Raw genomic sequence first — 18,899 nt, 5'->3', positions numbered from 1 at the left:
GATAAACATCATATGGCAAACGCAACACGATTGTCAAAAAAATATAGTCTTTGTGTATATCCTAAAACGTGGAGGCATGGAAGGAAAAGGCATGGAGGAACGCAAGAACTAAAAATATTATTTTGGTGCATTGGTGGAAGGGGTAAACCAGTAAAAAAAATATTTTAATCTCTCTATTTAACTTTAACTCTTAACGGGAATCAGGGTGAGTTAGCATAAAATAAAACTAGACTACTTTGGATCACTGACGGAGCTAGGAGGGAGGCTGCGAGGGCATTGACCCCCCCTAGAATATGCTTGGACTCCTCAGGAGCCAGACTAGATAACTATCTTGGGTATTTTCCCGGGATTTATTTCTTCCCGTTAGTCAAAAATAAAATATAATGAGCATTTTCTGAACTAGTTTTAATTTTTCTTTCTTCAATTTTTTTTTGCTTTGCTGCACCCCTGAGACCATCTAGCTCTGCCGCTGCATTCGAATTGTTTTTCTTACCACTGAGCAGCGGCTGGTTGCGTCTGTAATTGGCGGGAAGGGGGCCCAGTCGTTCCTGCCGCTGGTTGAGGACCCTGCCCAGATGGCCCGTGTGGCGCAAGCTGCCCACGGTCACGCTATGAAGGTACACAGGCTCTATTAAGTGGCTCAGCAAGGCACCTTGCAGGCCAAGAATATTCCACCTGCGTGCAGGGAAAGACGAAGGACACATTAGGGAGTTTTTTTATGGAGATGGCAAGGTGAGGTCGATGGTGTGGAGAGCAGGAAGGATTGCGGAGGCATGGCGAAACTCGGAGGTTGAATGAGGTAAGAAAAAAAAGGCAGGCAGAGTAAGAGAGACCAATCACAGATAGAGACAATTTGATTGTTATCTTGATGTGGGACGTGATGAATAACATCTGCTGGACCGTCAATACCAACAAACACCATTTTCCCAATGGTTAGAGACACAAAGCATTAGCAGTGCCGACAACAACAACACTGCCACAGGTCAGTGCATCAGCATTCATTACCACAACAACACATTAGCATGCGTGCATTTGTCAGTGCCAGCGGGGTTAATGCACTGCACGACGTCGCAGGCAGGCCTCCGTCCATCACCTGCAGGAGGTCGATCGTGGATAGTTTGTTAAGGGAGATCCACCTGCGTCGGCAGGAGATCATCCTGCCTGTCTCGCTCACACGCCTGATAAGGGAGATGCGAAACACCAACTGCTGGAATCCTCGATTTAACAAGCAGATGCTCATTCACTGATGGAAAATGATTATTATGTTTCTAGCCTCACAGAGGCATTCTGCTGTACCTGATCTTTTTACTGCACTTTTTAAAAAGACTCTAAAATACTGGATTAATCCAAAACATTTGGTTGGTTGTATTCACTGTATTAAAAAAAAAAAATGATTGAGTTCCATAAAATATGGAATGCATTTCTCCCCCAAATTTCACAGTGTATGCCAAATGGATGTCCATGAAGGTGTTTCGAGATTTTCTACGTTCTTTTAGTTAATCAGCGACGCTTTATCATGGGTGCAATTACAGTGACTACTGTTTTTCTTTCCTGGCTGACTTAATAATCACTCATTACAGCGCCTTTCACTTCCTAAGCAGTCAATTAACATTAGCGGCTATCTGGGAATCGCTAAATGAGCTCGTGATGCGGTGGCCACAGTTTACCTGCAATCTGTCCACACAGCTTTCCACATACACACACCACCTCTGCCAAAACCAAAATGGTTTAGCCTGAAATATTAATTTAGCCAGAAAGCGACACCGTGAATCAGAGACATCTTCTAATCTCATGCAAGAAAAGGCAGCCATCTGGCTCGGGTGTATGAATTTAAAGAGTGGAAAAAGGCGAGAGAGGAGACCTCCACTCTCCCTCGCTGTCGCTCGCCCTTTCTTCCCACCCTCCGTAAACGCCGCCATTAAAGTAATGCCATCATCTGCATAAAACTACGAAAGGATGGAAAACATCAAGATTATATGAGAGCCATTCCGGACACTCAATTAAATCCAGCTGTCAAATCAAATATTAGCACAGGGGCATCAACAACTCTCCGCCTGGCCTAAGAGAACTTAAATGGCTGATTATCACCACGTCTATGTAAGTTAGCAAATTAGTTGGAAGAGCCTAAAAAAAAATCCTCCATGGTCAAACTAACCATAATAAAGTGCAGGTCCTGATGGAAGAGGGGGATAAAAAAGTAATAGGACTGTAGAATGGGTGTTACGGAGGACAAAAAGAGCATTGATGGGGATCAGTTTAAGTGTGTGTGTGTGTCCTCTCACCCTCCACCCTGACCTTGATAAAGCGGCCCTTGGTGACCCACTCACTTTAACGATGAACACCGGTGATTTACAGCGATATAAAGAGTGCTCAGAGGAGGCTGCAGAGCTAAGAGTGTGTCTGGCTCAATTGTAGAAGAGGGTGTGAGGGGGGGGTCCCTTCACCCTCCTCTGTCACTCTTTTTTTTTTTTTTTATCAAAAAGTAATTGCTTTCACCCTTGGTGGTGACCTGGGTATATTTAATCACACCATCTCCAGCCCTTGCCAACTGAATCAAATTGGTCAAATTAACAGCGGCTCAGCAGGAGGAGGGTTCACCTCACGCTATCACACTCGTTCTTGTGTTCTTCACACAACAGAAAGAGGATCAGCCTCTTTAAGTGAAACTCTAAGGTTCACGTCTTGATGAGGCTATTCACTTTATTTGACAGAAGCACAAACCTGGTTATTTTGTCAGTGCAGGACATGGTGATGAGCTGCTCTCCTTGCAAAACGCCGTCCCACGTTTGGACGGACCCCCGACACCTCACCGGGACTGTCCCCTCGCCTGATTCGATTTTGGTTCGCAGGTGGCAGCGGTGCTTCCTCATGAGGTGTCTCCTGCTGGGTACTGCGAAGAGAAAAGCAGCACCTGAGAGCAAATAACTGCAAAATGGTACTAATCTAACCTTGAAAAAAAAAAGCTAAACTAATCAGATTATCAATTTGCAATGGTTAGCACTCTATCAGGGAACCGATTTAACAGCGTGGAGAATTTTGTAGCCTCTACTCTGCCACTTAAATGCATTAAAGTTATTCAATATATGGTATTACATATCCTGTAAAAATGTATAAAAATAAAAGATAAGATCTTAAGTATGATGTATATTAGGAATATGGAAATTATTTTTGGAGAATCGGCATGAGGTGAGTGCACACTTACGGTCTGTGGTGATTTCGTAGGGCGAGTTGACTCTCCCGTCTCCACACGGTGAGGTGCTGATGTACAAATGGAAGTGGACGCTGTCTCTTAATCTGTAGCTGCGTTCCTTATGCCGCACAAAAATGGACTGTTCCCAGTCTTCTGGCTTTTTACTTTGATAACAAACATGCAAAACAAACATAAGAACAAGCAATACCAGTGTCAATATTGTACCAGCTACATTATTTTGATTGGAACCAACTGTGATCACTCCCACAGCGGCGCAGACCGCCCTCTCAGATTCACTGGCCTGTATTTGTATTTGAAATTCCCAACACTGCATCTAACCCTCTTTCATGGAGTCATGCCTTGCACCACAGATGATTTACACGGTTCAAAAAAATAAATTCCTTGTAAAAAAAAACATTCTAATTCAAGTCTAACAATCCTAATGGCTCTGTAAAAATGTAAGAAAAACAAACCTACTTAATACACCTGATCACAAGTGGCTCATTGATTCACAGGACAGTATATAAAAAAATAAAATAAAAAAAACATCACAAGCACTCTTCTTAAAATAACCTCTCATCTGTCTGTGGTGTCCTTTCACTGTGGGTAAATATGTCAGTTGTGGCATTTTGGTGGGTCATTTCATTATGAGTTATCTCCTCCATTAGCCTTCTTGCTCAACCGCAACTCCCTGTCACTGCCATCCAGCATTGTGCTAAGACGCAAAAAGTCTGGCAGTGTATGCAAATATGACATTCTGTTATCTACACTTCTCGCCACTAATCTGATGAATCAGCCTTGCCATTAAATTCTTGGAGGGGTGGGGGCATGGGAGGGGGGGGGGCATCACAGCACATCATGCCTGTCTCTTGGTTCCTATTGTGTGAGTTAAATGCAGGTTGCAAGAGCACACAAAGTAGTTACATTTGCAACAGTTCTATTAAAAAAAAAAAAAAAGGTTATCAAGACTGAGGTGTTTCAGTAGCTGGCATATATTCAGTGTATAGTGGTTATTAAGAAGTCAATGGTGAATGGAGCCTTGCCATGGAGCTTATTATAGAAGACAGAGAAATTCTTAGCGCTGCAGTGGGAGGTCACGCCAAATAAGCTCTTTAATGCTATTAAGAATTTAATGTGATAAGTTGTTCAAGTTGCTGCAGGCGTGTTGGCAACACTATGGAAACCTGGCAAGTTGGTAAGCTTGGACCGGTGTGCTGTGTTCGGATGTCAACTTTAAAGCCTGCAAACATGCTTAATTTAGATCACAGCCTTTAGAATTTTGGAAAATTGGAATACTTTTGTAAGATTATGATAGCCGTGTGATTTACCTAAAGAAGAGCTCCAGTTGAGAGTAGAGAAAGCGGAGCAGAGCTCTGCGTACAGTCACTTCAGCATGACAGTCATTGACCACTTGTCCTTGGTCACTCAGATTCTCCCCGTTGATACACTTGGTTCCTGTGGACAACGCCACCACCTGGGCATAGTTGATGTCCAGACCTGTCCAATACACAGACATGCTATAAATTAATGAAATGTAAATACCGTATTTTCCGGACTATAAGGCGCACCGGACTATAAGGCACACCTTCAATAAATGGCCCATTTTAAAACTTTGTCCTTATATAAGGCGCACCGGACTATAAAGCGCATCATTAATGCATCATGTCAGATTTCCAATCCAAATCATTCTCTATTTTATCTATTTTATTTCAACTTCAGATGCAACAAATTACTTTATAATCACAAAATAATGATCCATAGTCTTTTTGATTGATGAATCATAGTCTTCAGTGGGGTACTTATGATTGATTTCATGACACAATGCTTCGGGCCAGTTTAAATTTAGGAATTTGGTCCATATATAAGGCGCACCGGACTATAAGGCGCACTGTGAGCCATTTGTGATCTGAGCAAAAGTGTTTAAAAGCAGCATGAGCACTTGGATGCTATGCTGACAATTTGGTATGCACAGTTAATATTTTACCTTGTGTCATCATCAGATGCTAACACACTTTGTCTCCTAGTGTGTGTCTTCCTGATCCCCTCCTGCTTCTCCCTGTGTACACCTGATCCACCATTACCTGCTCTAGCTTGATCATCTGTCATCCATCAAGGCAGCGGGCTTTCCTCCTTTGCCAGATCATTGTCTCTGCTACTGCGCTCAGCAGCTCCGTCAACACTTCGGCCCTTCCTCGCACGATTAATCATCGTTTAGCTCAGCTCCCTGGGTTGCCCTCTCAGGTTATACTGCTTGCCTGTTGGCCCACCTGTCAGCCACCCTGTCTGCTCCATTCGCTACCCTCTCTTCCCTGGTTCATTACATCACTTCTTTGTAAGTCACTTCATTATTCTCCGTCAGACTTGTCTTGCTCACCGACCTCATTCACAAGCTCTCCTGCTTGTCAAAATATATTCACATAAGGATTTGTGTTCACTTCCTTAATTCACTCAGCATATTTGCCTGACACTTGTTTCCCAAAATTTCTCATAGCGGTGATTTCCGAGACAGGTGGAAGGTCGTGCAAGTGTTTGATGCACAGACAAGAGGCGGAGCAGAACATTAATGGCGAGTCATTCCCTTTGTCGGTTGCCTCACATCACTCCCCTCGCCTCAGAAAGTCAGGCTCTGTTGGCTCCAGGCAGATCCGCAGGCGCTGCCGGACCGACACATGAGCTTTTATCAGCTTCGGCCCAGACGCCACTGTGGAAGGAAGAGTCCTGACACCTCCATTGATGAGAGGAAATGGGGGAAATGTTGGGAGGATGGGAGTAATGGGTGGCATGAGGAACATGTGTGTGTGAGGAAAAAAGAAATTACAGGAAAGAACCTGTATTTGATTTCTTGAATATGCTAATTTGTGGAATGGTGCTTAGAAGTGCTGCAGAGATTTCTTATAAATGCTAATTTGTGGAGTAGTATACTCATTTGTCCACAGATTTTCCATCTCTCTCACTCTTCTAAGTAGCGTTAATGAAAAATTGTGCCATTATTTACGTTTCCCATCTATACTGTCCAAAATACACACACATTTATGACTTCAAAATCCCTCCATTTTGAATCAAAACACTTTGCATTCCCAGTTAGTTTTCACTATATTTCTTTCACACTGATAAAATGAGTTCAAAAAGGTAACAGACTGCCAATTTCACTCTCTGGCTTTTCCTCACCGTTCCACTTTGCAATTGTTTGGATCAATTTTGCAATGGATAATTTCTGCAGTTCTATTCGCTACCCTGCCATGAAATTGGCAAAGAGGTTGCTGTTGGTGAGTGTGAGAGACGGAGATGCAAGGTGGAGGGCGAGGGGCGGGAGGTAAAGAGAGACGGTAAAAGATAAAGCCCCCATCATAAGCTGTGTTTTAAAACCAGAAATAATCAGCTTAAATACAAAAAGAGAGAGAGAGAGAGAGAGGGAGGGTCAAAAGTAACATGTCTTCCCACACTAATCTGTTGATTGTCGATGCTTTCTACGTTACACCTCCAGATGACGGCACTGTCAAAAAGCATGTACATCACAGAATGACATCTGGATGCACTGTGCTATAAATAAGTAAGAAAAAGCACACATTAGTGCATTATGGCAGTGTAGTATTTTTTTTATTTATTTTTTGCTTGCAAATCCTGAGCAAAAAACAAATATTACCGTACGGTACATCAACAGCATCCAAAGATACTTGCTTATTTATTTATTTAAATTAAATTATTATTTTATTTATTTATTCTAATTATTTTATTATTATTATTTTTTAAAAATTTGTCGAATCCCCAGGATCATTTGGCTGGATCAAGTGATACATACAGGAGCTATTTCCATTTTTTTTTTTTTTGGCTCACCGGCATAGCTAAATGAGGCAAGCAAAGTATTAATAAAATTCATTCATTCAATACTTTTAATGTAAATGGAATATTTTTAGTAATTTCGTACATCATTGTAGATCACCCGCAGTTTCAAATAATATAAAATCCAAAAGCAATGTCTAACCACCGGGCCGCAGTCCGTTACAATGCCCAAGTCCGTCTCTCGTTAGATTCACCCAAGTTTGTATTTTTTTTTTATTTCAGCAGTCCATTCTGCTAATTTAAAGGAAACAGTTTGGCTGTTGCAGGATCACGGTTTTCGTCAACCTGGGGAACAGAATCGATTCTGGACACAAAAATCAATAAGCCCTTGCACTACCAAAGAAAGTGGTGAAGCATTACATGCTACACCGAGGCTACAATTTGCAGTACGTGATTGTCCAATGCAAAAAACCTGCCTATCCAAATTAAAATGCGGCCATTGTTTTTGGGTAATTTAATAAAATCAAAAGTTTACAAACATCATAAGCAGAAAGCATGATCATCATATTTGGCATCAACATCCTCATAAAGCTGATCTTCTCTGGCTTCGTTTACCATATTAGGTTGGGCGATTAACCGGAATGTCATCCAAAACATGTTCTTTGAATCATGGGAAACGTCGGAAAATCCTCAATGGTTGTAAAGAGGGAGAGTTGGCAAGAATAGAAAGAGCACCCTGTTGAATCTTTATTAGCTTTAGCAGTCAACTGCTCTGTGCACATAAGGGTTTCTTTGTGAAATGGTACTGAAGCTCCCAAAATCTCTCCCTGGGCTGCAACACACTGAGCACATCTCGTCTTTTTTTCCCCCTTTCCACTTTGAAAGGGTTTTCTTGCCGCATGTGATTACTCACTTGTACATTTTCAGGCAGCTTGAAAAAAAACAGATTAAGTAGCGGGGGGGGGAGAAAAATCCCTGTTTGAAAATGAACGTGTAGGCTCGTAAATACCATAACTTAACTGTCATTTGTAATCAAAATATTCAAATCCTTTTTCTCTCTCATCTTTTTTTCTTAAGTCCCGTCGTTCGGCATTTTAGCTTAAAGAAATATGATTGTGCAAAAGCTTCATCCAATTCAACCAAAAGCAGTTTTTCCTCATGCAGATTTTTCATGTCTTTGAGCCCATTTGAACATGAAAACCTCCACGCTATTTGATGCCGTACGCCGCTACTTTACTTTGACTCTCGTCTCGCGACGCTCACCCTGCTGGCAAGGCTAATCTCGATCTCATTGGGGCTCAACTGCCTCAGTGGGACTCCATTGGCATGTGGCTAGGGGATTCGCTGCCTGTCTGCGCTTCAAAGACGGACCCTGATTAAGATTCTTGAGGCGCAAAACGGCGCATCAGACACATGGAGGGAGACAAAGAAGAAGGGAAAAAATACGGCAGGCAACACAGAACAGGACTCCCTAGTGTTCCTGTCAAGTTCTGTGTCTGCGGGAGCGGCGGGAGAAGCTGTGGCGGCGGCTACCTCTGCAAATGCGAGGCCTGTTTGTCTGGATCTTTGAAGATAACGTGCTATTAATAAACAAACAGAAGCAATTACTGGCAGGCAGAGGAGAGGAGAAGGATTGGTTAAGGTCAGGATGAGCGCAGCCGCTCTCACTCGAGTCAACAGTGAGGAGCTGCAGCAGTGCTGAGGAGATACCGATCCCTCACCGTGACCCCTGTAACCCTGCTGCCGGCAGCCACGAGGGGAGGATAATTCTCTCGGGCTAGAGTCATTTTTTGAAACTGTCTCTCTACTTTTTTTTATTTACCATTGGTGACTCATGATTTAACTTTTTCCAAACCTATCCAATAAGGCAGGGGTGTCAAACTCATTTTTGTCACGGGCCACATTGTGGTTATAGTTTCTTTCGGAAGGCCATTATGACGGTCAACCTGAATAAATTTATGAACTCCTCATATGATATAATAGTGTAAGCTAAACAAACTGACAAATAACTCATTTTCAAATCAGACTAATAAACTCTTCAAACATTTTAAAAGGTGAAGACAATTTGATGCGCATTTTGTCTTTGCGGGCCACATAAAATGATGTTTGACACTTGTGCAATAAGGCAATACAAGTATGATTTTAGAGCAATTATGAACTATGTTGAAGTGAATGGAGAAGTTTCATTTTGGAAACAATTAGTGCTTTGGCGCTATCTTATGGCATCTGTATGCAAACTTTTTTTCTGCGTGTCACTTAGAGATTTTTGCTATTTGTCATAAGGCACGAATAGTGGGAGAAGCAAAAAAAGATGCTTTGCCTATTTAAAATGTCTCGTGATAATTCAAATTTTTAAATTGGGCGACTTTTTCATGATTCCAACAAATTTCACAACTAAAAAATACTGTTTTCCTAACCCACTTCACAATAAAAATGCAATAAAATCACTATTATCTCAAAAAAAATCACAGAGCTTGCAACCAATATTGCCATTTGAGATTGATGCTTCAGTTCCCCCCAAAGTTTATCTCATAAATCTATTTCTGTTGTTGTGAGAACGCATACAAGCCTCTATTATGGCAGCGTGCACAGGTGACGATCCCCAATGCAATGTGCAGCAAATATGAAACATAAATAAAGCATGAAAGATGAATGTGCAGTCATAACTCATTGTTTGACACCACAGTGAGAAGTGTCCTCCACCTCGCTGTTCCTCCACAGTACCACACAGTCGGTCGTCACATTGAAGATGATCTTGTTACCATTCCCACCGTGTCATCGACAAACTTATGTCAAAGCTGCTTCAGCACGGAAAAGTCCGGCAAGTACGGAAAACCGACTCCCAAACCTTGAGCAGTCAATAATTCATCCGGAAATCTTCATAATGTTTCTCCCAAACTAGACCTCCTCCTTCCAGTTTCTCATCTTATGTCTCTTCCTCCCCACTCACTCTTTATATTGCACCACCTCAATAATTCAACGTGATATATAAAAGTCAATGAAATTTACCATACCTCGGGTCATTACGATGCCTGCCAGGGATTTGTGTTGAGCGTAAGCCGGATTGCAGCCGCCCACCAGTGAGCGATACTTCTCCCTCACCAAGTGGAATATTGAATCGGCAAAGTCCTGGAAAACACAAAATCACAGTTTTGTTGTGCTAGTTTGTACTAATTCAGTCACCGTCCCTCTCAAATTTTTTTTTTTCCCCATAATCTCTCTCACTCTCTGCTTGTGACACCTCATGATGTCCTATAAGCAAGTGGAGGCTTAATTTGTCCACTCTGCCGCCAATCAGTTGCCGTGTCCCGGTGATCCATTTAAGCTCTCGTGGTGTGAACCCTGCTTGAAAACCTAAGCCTTTAATAATAATTGCATTTGCAGAAAATTCAAAGGGTTTGTCTCGGCGACATCTGTTGAACAGTGTGCAGTTAAGTGGATCACTAGTGAGAGATGCTGGTGTGGTTCTGAGAAGGTCCTCAATCACTCAGAAGATGCTATAATGAAGATGTCTAGAAAAAAGTTTTGATTTGCTATCTCCATACGGCAGGAGATTTATGAACTGACTCAGATTCTTTTTCTGATTCGATACAAAAGCACATTTTGCTTTCCTTGTACCTGAAAGTGACATGCAATTAAATTTTACAGAACTGCTTGGCAGCGTCAGCTGCTGTCGGTCACGGGTTGAACCCTGAGTCAAGTCCTCCGTGGCCCCGAGAGGGTTTTTCATTGATGATGTAACAGAGGTGAGAGAAGGTGGCAAGCTCGGAAAGGCCCGGAGAGCGAATGGGGGAAGAGACCTTGACGTACAGCTGTGCTGTCACATCCTTCTTCTGTTTCATATTAGCCTTTGTTTTTTTTTTTACACAACCTGTACACACATGTATTCCTCCCTCACGAGTTCTGCCTTGGCTGTGGGCCTAATGTGGCAGAAAAATTGGGGCAAGGATCGTGCTCCAGTCAGGAAGATTGTCACGGCAACCTGCCGTCAACTGTGAGTGGGGATTATTGCCCGCCTGGATGACTGGCCATCTTCCTCTTGATTGAACATTGAGTTTTCTCATATTTGTTTTTTCGAAATGTATTTCACCAAAGTCTCAGCTAGCTTGAAACTGCTGCAGCAGCTATTGTGTGACTCACCCCACCTGGTGTCTCTGCAGCATTAGTTCTGAACAATTTAACAAGCAATCCCTTCGGGCCTCTTCGGGATGGAGAAAACAAGCAGCAGGATTTATTTAGCAACTGCTTTGGCTGCACTAAAGGAGATTTATTGGTGGAACACTTCTGTCAAGGCTCGTACTCATAATCTCCATTTGTCAAAGTGGAAATATTAGGTGTGTAAAGATTAGTTCATAGTTTACACTCACGGGATAGTTTCTAATTTTTTTTGCACCTGTGCAAGTTAGAAGATCCAATACCAAAGCAATTTTTCTACACGTAAACACAGATTGTTTCAAAGGTGCAAAAATTGTGTGAGATAAAGAATCAAAATATTTTTCATGTCAATTTTTAACATGCATCTCAGAGGTAAAGTGCAATGTCACCAACAAATCTCCTGCTGCCTTTTCCTCTGAAGTCAATATTGCACCAGAATCACAAAATGTCAAAGGGAAAAATTACTCTGCTGAGTTTTGACCTCAAAGTCAGCCACACTTTCATGTGCACGTGTCGCGGGAGTGCTAAAAAAAAAAAAAGGTTTAATATATTTGTGACACTAAAGGAGGAATGACTAAAGAATTTTTTTTTCCACAGCTAATATATTAAAGGCTCTTTCCTTTCTCCATATGCTTACTACAATGCACTTTTGACGTATGTTAAATATTATATTGAAGTCACCATGTTGATAACCGCCTACGGTATGTTACGCCATTAATACGAGCTTGTGCTGCCGTCTCTCACACACACACACTCACACACACTTTGAACCCAACACCTTCCCCCTTCTTATCACCTGCCTGCAGAGTGGCCAGGGCAGCATAAAAATGGGGCCATGTCTTATATTTCTTCATTGAGGTATTTAACAATTCATTCTCTGGAGTTTTAATAGTGTCTTGGATATCTTCCCTTCCACTCCCCACCAGCGGCAAGCCCACCTCTTTCTTTGTCACCATCCTACGTGTGATGCCGATTAGCAGCCTTTTGAAAATGATATCTAGTCATTTTTTGAGAATTGAAGTCTTGCAATGTGAGATATTTCCCTTTTGTTTGCATTCATTTTACAATTGTTTGTTTTGCTTTAGCGCAAGAAAATGTTGTGTAACATGTATGGATCATCGTGTCGGAATCAAATCTTTATCGCACGATGATCACTTGGCCTTGACTCCTATAGAACAGACTTTCCCACTGAACAGCAGGCTGCACCATGTGGCCATCGTCATCCGAAGAGACTGCTCCCTTTTAATCCACACGCTTGATCTTCAGGAGCAGGAACAAAGGTACAGTATATGAAGTCGCAGTGACAGATCTAAGTCGTCTTTCCTGGAGCTCACCTCACCTGTGCATGTAAGAGGGGAGCAATGTGCGGGTGGGATGACGCGCCGCAGGCTTTCGTAAGCAAAAGCGGAACTCAAGCAGAGATTCCTCATTAGCTTGAAAAAGGTGGAAAGAGGACGTTAAGCCTGGTAAAGATCAGAGTCAAGGATGAGCAGCTACAAGAACGATAGCGCCATTCAAGAACCAAGGATTATGATGACGCTAAACATAGAATGGGATCTTTATTTCTACACAGTCAATACATTCAAACCTAGATACTAAAGGCATGGTGAAAGGCGAAAATGAATTTTTATCAGTGTTTTTTTGAAGAACTGTTTCTTTGTTGATATCCTTGGCCCACCCGAAAGGAAAAAAAAATCTTATCCCCGCCAGTGAGGATAGAACTGTGGAAATTGTAACTGCCTGCAGTCTTAGTTCAAATTCTACACGTAAAAAAATGAATTCAATAAAAAATGTATGAAGGAGATCTGCAAAGTCTCGAACGACTTTCTATAACATCTGGAGTCTAAGTAGCTGCAGAATATCTCCTCTGGACTTATTCATACCAACTAACAATAATAACAAAAAAACCCAACTAACTTTTCCAACTAACTTCATATGTTTGCTCCAATCCAGTACAAGCTCTTAAGCTGTAAACCAAATATTCATTTGAGGTAATGTGAGCCAACTCAACACAAAAGCCAAAAAAAGGACTACAGGCAATGAATCATGACCACAAATATTAAGCATGGCAGACTTTGAAAGTCATTATCAATCGAAATTAGAGTTATTTCATCAAACAAGCAGAGTGACAACAAAAAGTGCCAAGCCCATCCGTGGCAGCGTTATTTGGTTAGGTTGAAAAGAAAGTCAGGTCCACTAACTTTTCAAATGGACTCACTTCACCAGATGACACCATGTTTACAAAGCGTACGATTTACCTAAGCTCTTTCTAAAGCTTGTGTATCATGTTTAAAAATATAAATCTTTCAGATCAGGCAGGAGAAAAAAAGAATATGCATTAGTGTCATGGATGAGGGGCGTAATCTGATTTGTAACAGTATGCACTGTACATTAGAGAGCATAGCTAAATACATATTTTTATCATACTGAACATGTGTGAGAAGAAAAATGTCCTCTGATACAAATTATTTTATACGTATTAGTAAAAAGTTTGATTTCTAAAATACAATTCACCAGCATGTAAATCTGCATCCACAGCATACAGGTTAAAAAAAATCTGTTTGAATTTCTGATTTATTTTAAATGTTTTTTAATCATGACAAGTAATTTGTAGATTTTGGAGCAAAAATTCTGAATATATTTTTTATTACATGTGGAGGCATGCTGATTATGATTATTTATATATTCATTATTATTTATATTATTATTATTATTATAAATATTATTTTACACTCTTATTTTTTTACAATAATGAAATTGTTTATTATTATTATATATTATATACTATATATTATATTATATATCATTATTTATATTTCTTATTTATATAATTATTATTATTTATATATTTATTTTAGTTAATCTATTTTAATTTTAACGAGTCACAGGCAAAAATGAGACAAAAACGGTTGATTTAAATATAAATCCTGTTCGACTAACCTCCGCGGGAAAGATAAAAGCAAACGATATGGCTCAAGCAACTTAATAATGTCAAGACAGTATAAAGCACACACCAGAGGCCTAATACATTATGCACCGAAGGCTCGCAGAAGACTTCCTGCGAAAAGATAACATGACCCTACCCTTAGGGGAGACGAGGAGAGCGAAAAGAGAACGAGGAGTAAAACAGACAGGCGCACGGAAAAGAGGCTGGGTCGAGATGAGAGGAAATAAAAGGGTCACTGATGAACATCCAACCGGTATATCATCTCCGTTAGCAGACTGAGGCCACCCGTGACTACTTGATTATATTACATAATATAACATTTGCACTATGATTCACCAGGAGGAGAGCAACTGTCAGTGCCTCAACAGATGTCTGTTATTTTTTTAAAAATCTATTTAATAGGCATGGAGGACTAGAGGTTAGCAAGTGGTCTTTTCGTGCCCTGCCATTGGTCGGCGATGAATCCAAACTTAAAAATTCCATTCATATTTTCTGCCGAGAGAGGTTATTTGAAATCCGATATTGGGTATAGAATAATAAATAGACAGAAAATAATGTTCAGGTGCTGCGCTCAGAGACAGACCTCCCGGCTGTTATAACAGGGCTGCAATTTTTTTTTTTTAATAAAAGTCATATATCGGTATTGTGTGTCCTCTCACATATTTACCCGTCTAACAATAACATTGGCCTCCCTGCAGAGTTTAGTCTGGAAATTTTTACAGTTGATATCGGTCAGAGCAAAGAAAGATACTCTCGTACTTTCCACGGATATTGTGCAATTTCTCGATCAGGCTTCCCGCTGTTGATCAATGCATCTTAGACTTTTGCAAAACCTTCATCAGGTGGGTCCATGTTGACATACTGCTGAGATTTTCTCCCTTGTTTTGGTGGAGCGGTGGAAAAAGCTGAGTTTTATTTTTGACAACCTTTCAACCCCTCAGGACAAACTAAATGCTGGTTGTCAAACTCTAAGCATTGCTGTTCAGCTGACATTTGGGAGATGTAAGCCCCCCCCCCCCTCCCCCCCCATAACAGCAATGTTTATCTTGCAGGTAGACGCTATAAGTTTACAACTGGCCTTTGTAGAAACTAGCCTTGCTCTTTTCTTTGCTGATGAATATGGTTTCTAAAAACATCGCCTGACAGAAATGATCTCTCACACACTCACACGTTCACACAGTGCAAGAAAATATATTTACTTCACTGCCTAGGGAACATTTACTGAACGCCATTATGTATCGTCAGCAAAGTCGGCCGAATGCTAGATTGACTGTAACAAATGCATTTGCTCTTTTTTGTCATCTTTCTTTTTATGTCAACTCATTACACGGGGCATGCAAACTATCCTGTGGTCACTTTGTGTTGTAGAGGAGAAAATGCATGACGACAGATGGCACAGTCAATAATGAAGTCATCAAAAGCAAAGAACACTAAAAGGTATTCTTGGTATTACGGCTTTTAGCGCGTGAGTGCAGTCAACAACTTTGGCCTCCATGATCTGATTTGCAGCGGTGACACAATATTGTGAATGAATATTATGATTCATGGCAACCCTGTCTATCATTTGCATGCAGAGTTCAGCACTTCCTGCTAAGAAGGTGAAGACGAGTCATCCAAAACAAAAACATCTTTTTGTGGCAATAAAAAAACAGACAGCAGTCTGCTCTAGGTCCATATTCCAAAATTTGAGGTGATCCCTGTGACCTACAAGCCCAAAACTAAGATGGAAAATTTCATTTTGGACTTCAGTAACATTTGAAATTCAAAACAGCAAATGTTGCTTTTAATCAAATGAACATTTGACCCTTTTGCTGCACATCATATTTAGAAAATATGAAACACTAGATGGGGCATAACAATCCAACCATAACATTATGTTCCATATATGACCCCCTTTTACATTATTACCCAGTGGTATAATGTAAAAATATACCGAGATGGAAAAAGAGGGGCTCCATCTATTAGTCAATAGTTCCGGGCACTGCACAGGTCCTAACTAGCTGCCTCCTGTATACTCATGGGCAGGCAGGCAGGCTGAAATATGAGAGCTGAGGACTTCCCAGAATGCTAAACTTTCTCTCTGCTGCCCCTCCATATCTCTCAATGTTCCCCATCCCCCAGACTGTGCCCTGAACCCAATCTGACGTCTAATTAATCCTGAAGGTCTTTTGTTCCGCTGAGGTTTCCCTCTTTTTTTCCCCCCTACTGCAGTCCATCCATCCCCACCTCCCTTAGCCTGCCCCTCATCTTTTCCCAGGATTTTATCCCTCCACGGCAACACACCAACAGGCACGTTCTGTGCACTAAATACTTGCTAACCTATCTCAACATTTCCAGAGTTGCCTTTTCCAGTCTTCCAAAAGCATATTCAGTGAATTTTGTTAGGATAAATGATATTTGCTAGAGCTAGACCTACAATAAATATACAAATAAATATATCAATACCATTAAATAAAAATTTATAGATATTTAAATATATATATTTATTTTTTTAATTTTCCCCTTTTTATTATTTTAGTTTATTATTATTATCTAACCCTTTTCTAGTCTTCCAAAAGCATATTCAGTGGATTTTATCAGGAAAAATGATATTTGCTGGACCTAGACCTTCATTAAATATACAAATAAATATATCAATACCATTAAATATAAATTTATAGATATCTAAATATATATATTTATTTTTTTTAAACATTTTTTAATTTTCCCTTTTTATTATTGTAGTTTATTATTTATTTATTTTAATTTGGCAGTTTTGGCAGGAAGAAAATTTGGATGATTGCTGTCTTCATCCCAGTCAACAAAATTACCAACCACTGACTTTTCATGATTGTCTCCATGCTGCTTGAGTATTTGACTGATGACTCAATGGAAATGGAATACAATTATATTTTGCATTAAAAAAACTAATCTGTTTTAAAATAACAATCAAGTGACATATGCTGAGTGCGCATATGTTAATATGTTGTCTTGACAAACAACATGATGCAGTGTGTGACAAGAGGCTCCTTTTCCATAGGCTGGAAGGTCATTAAAAGGCCAGACATCCCGAGCTCTCCTTGCCTGGTAGCTCGAGATAAACATATTACGCAGCAGCCACACTGGACTGGACCAATAGTCATGATTTATCAGTCGCCATTTGCTACCTGAGCGCCTGTGAAATTGTAATGAACTTGGTTATGCTTTTAATGGAGTGTGAGGAGTTCCTGAGAATTGACTGTTGCCATGCTCCAAGGGAAGAAGGAGGAAAGGAGGTCAATCTCAAACAATGAAGATTAACAATAGTGTAGCAGATCTCAGGGTGAGATCTTCACAACAGATCTTTTTTTTTTTTATATGCCAAGAGACTTGACCTGACCAACCATTTTGATATCTTCTCGTTAAGGAATTTTTGCACAAAGCTACATGCTGACGCGGTATGTTAGATTTAACAGCCTCATAGGTCATATTTTGCATATTTATTGGACAATTGAGAATGATGCTAACCTTTATAGGAACATTGTATTGAGGTGAAAAAGCATTATTTGGTAATTTCACACACCAAAAAAGTATTTTATTCAGTTTTTGGAAATTATTTGTGTGATGGGGAACTTACATGGCAGTCGCGTTAGTCCCCTTTCTTGCATCAATTACAGAGGTCACAGACAATAATTAGCTTTGATTAGGGCTGTTAAGTTCATGCGTTCATGACTAATTAACTTTAATGAACTAATTTAACATCATTTTAATGTCCCTATTTTCTTTAACGCAGATGAACACATGCTTTGTTTTCATGACCTTTTGATTTTTGTGATACCTCGTGGTGAGAAGGCGGTCAAACAATAAAATACCAGTCATGTGCAACTGTTACGGCCGACGATTTCAATTTATTTATTTCATTGTTTTAATAGTCAGACGGGTGGGCTACCAGGGGAGCACAGTTGCTGCACCAAATGTCCTATTCTCATTACCGCACCCATTATTTTAAAGTGGCTGCAGAATTCTCCAGTGCTTTCCACTAAAAACAATATTTCTGGGAAAGTCAGAACCTCCCAAGAAAAAAAAAAAATTAGCGACTACTGAAGCATGGCTGTAAAGATTTTACAGTGATCCCTCGCTACTTCGCGTTTCGTTTATCGCGGCTTCGCTACATCGTGGATATTTTTTCAAATTAAAAAAACATTTAAAAGTCAAAATAAAACTTCTAAATTAAGGAAACGTGTCTAACCTTTAGGATAATGTAGTATTGCTCCAAATGTACATTTACATTCCTTTATTAGTCCGTTTTCGAGCATGATTGCGAATTAGCACCTTTCCGCTAACTCGTTAGCCTGCCCGGTACTTTTTGTTGGCGGGTTTCACTTATCGCGGGTGGTTTTTGGAACCAATTATCCACGATAAACGAGGGACTACTGTACTATGTGAAAGCTGCAAATGGCCGCCGTCTTCAAATAGTTTGTCAGGCTATTTGTAAGACAACCTTTGTTTATCACAGCTGATCCCAAGAGTTGGGTGTGCTACGCTAGCTGTCACATAGCGTTGATCTGCTGTCATCACTATCCACATGCTGTTGTAACACGACTAACAAAGTCCTCTCAAATGTGTCATTCACACCTTCATTCTCCGCGATTTTTTTTTTTTGAAAACGAGCGTCTTGGCTCGATCACTGTCTCGAATATGTTGTGGCGATATTAATTAATGATCAGGCTGTCACAGCTGTTTATAGTGAGACAGATTAGAAGTGGGAGAGATTAGACAAAGAAAGCAATCTGTTGGCGATCCGCCTCCTGACAGGGGTCACCTTCACATGTCTCAAATCATATTTAATTTGCTGCGCTGGAGGCAGAG

At 40.5% G+C, this 18,899-nt stretch overlaps 1 protein-coding gene across 5 annotated transcripts in view; it reads right to left on the bottom strand.

The window, feature by feature from the left end:
- adarb2 (adenosine deaminase RNA specific B2 (inactive)) overlaps positions 1-18,899 on the bottom strand; it is a 184,964-nt gene that overhangs the window by 7,420 nt on the left and 158,645 nt on the right. For all 5 annotated transcript variants that reach the window (XM_088363947.1, XM_088363951.1, XM_088363948.1 and 2 more), the window contains 5 exons: positions 9,985-10,099; positions 4,519-4,687; positions 3,203-3,354; positions 2,722-2,890; positions 494-675 (listed from right to left, as the gene is read on the bottom strand). In XM_088363947.1, the coding sequence (XP_088220073.1) occupies positions 494-675; positions 2,722-2,890; positions 3,203-3,354; positions 4,519-4,687; positions 9,985-10,099 (787 nt within the window). The remainder of the gene's footprint in view (positions 1-493; positions 676-2,721; positions 2,891-3,202; positions 3,355-4,518; positions 4,688-9,984; positions 10,100-18,899) is intronic.

The sequence above is a fragment of the Syngnathus floridae genome, chromosome 20 (assembly GCF_059516105.1).
Source record: "Syngnathus floridae isolate MCC-2025c chromosome 20, RoL_Sflo_1.0, whole genome shotgun sequence".
In the NCBI taxonomy this organism is placed as follows: Eukaryota; Metazoa; Chordata; class Actinopteri; order Syngnathiformes; family Syngnathidae; genus Syngnathus; species Syngnathus floridae.
This window is presented reverse-complemented; position numbering and strand designations above follow the sequence as displayed.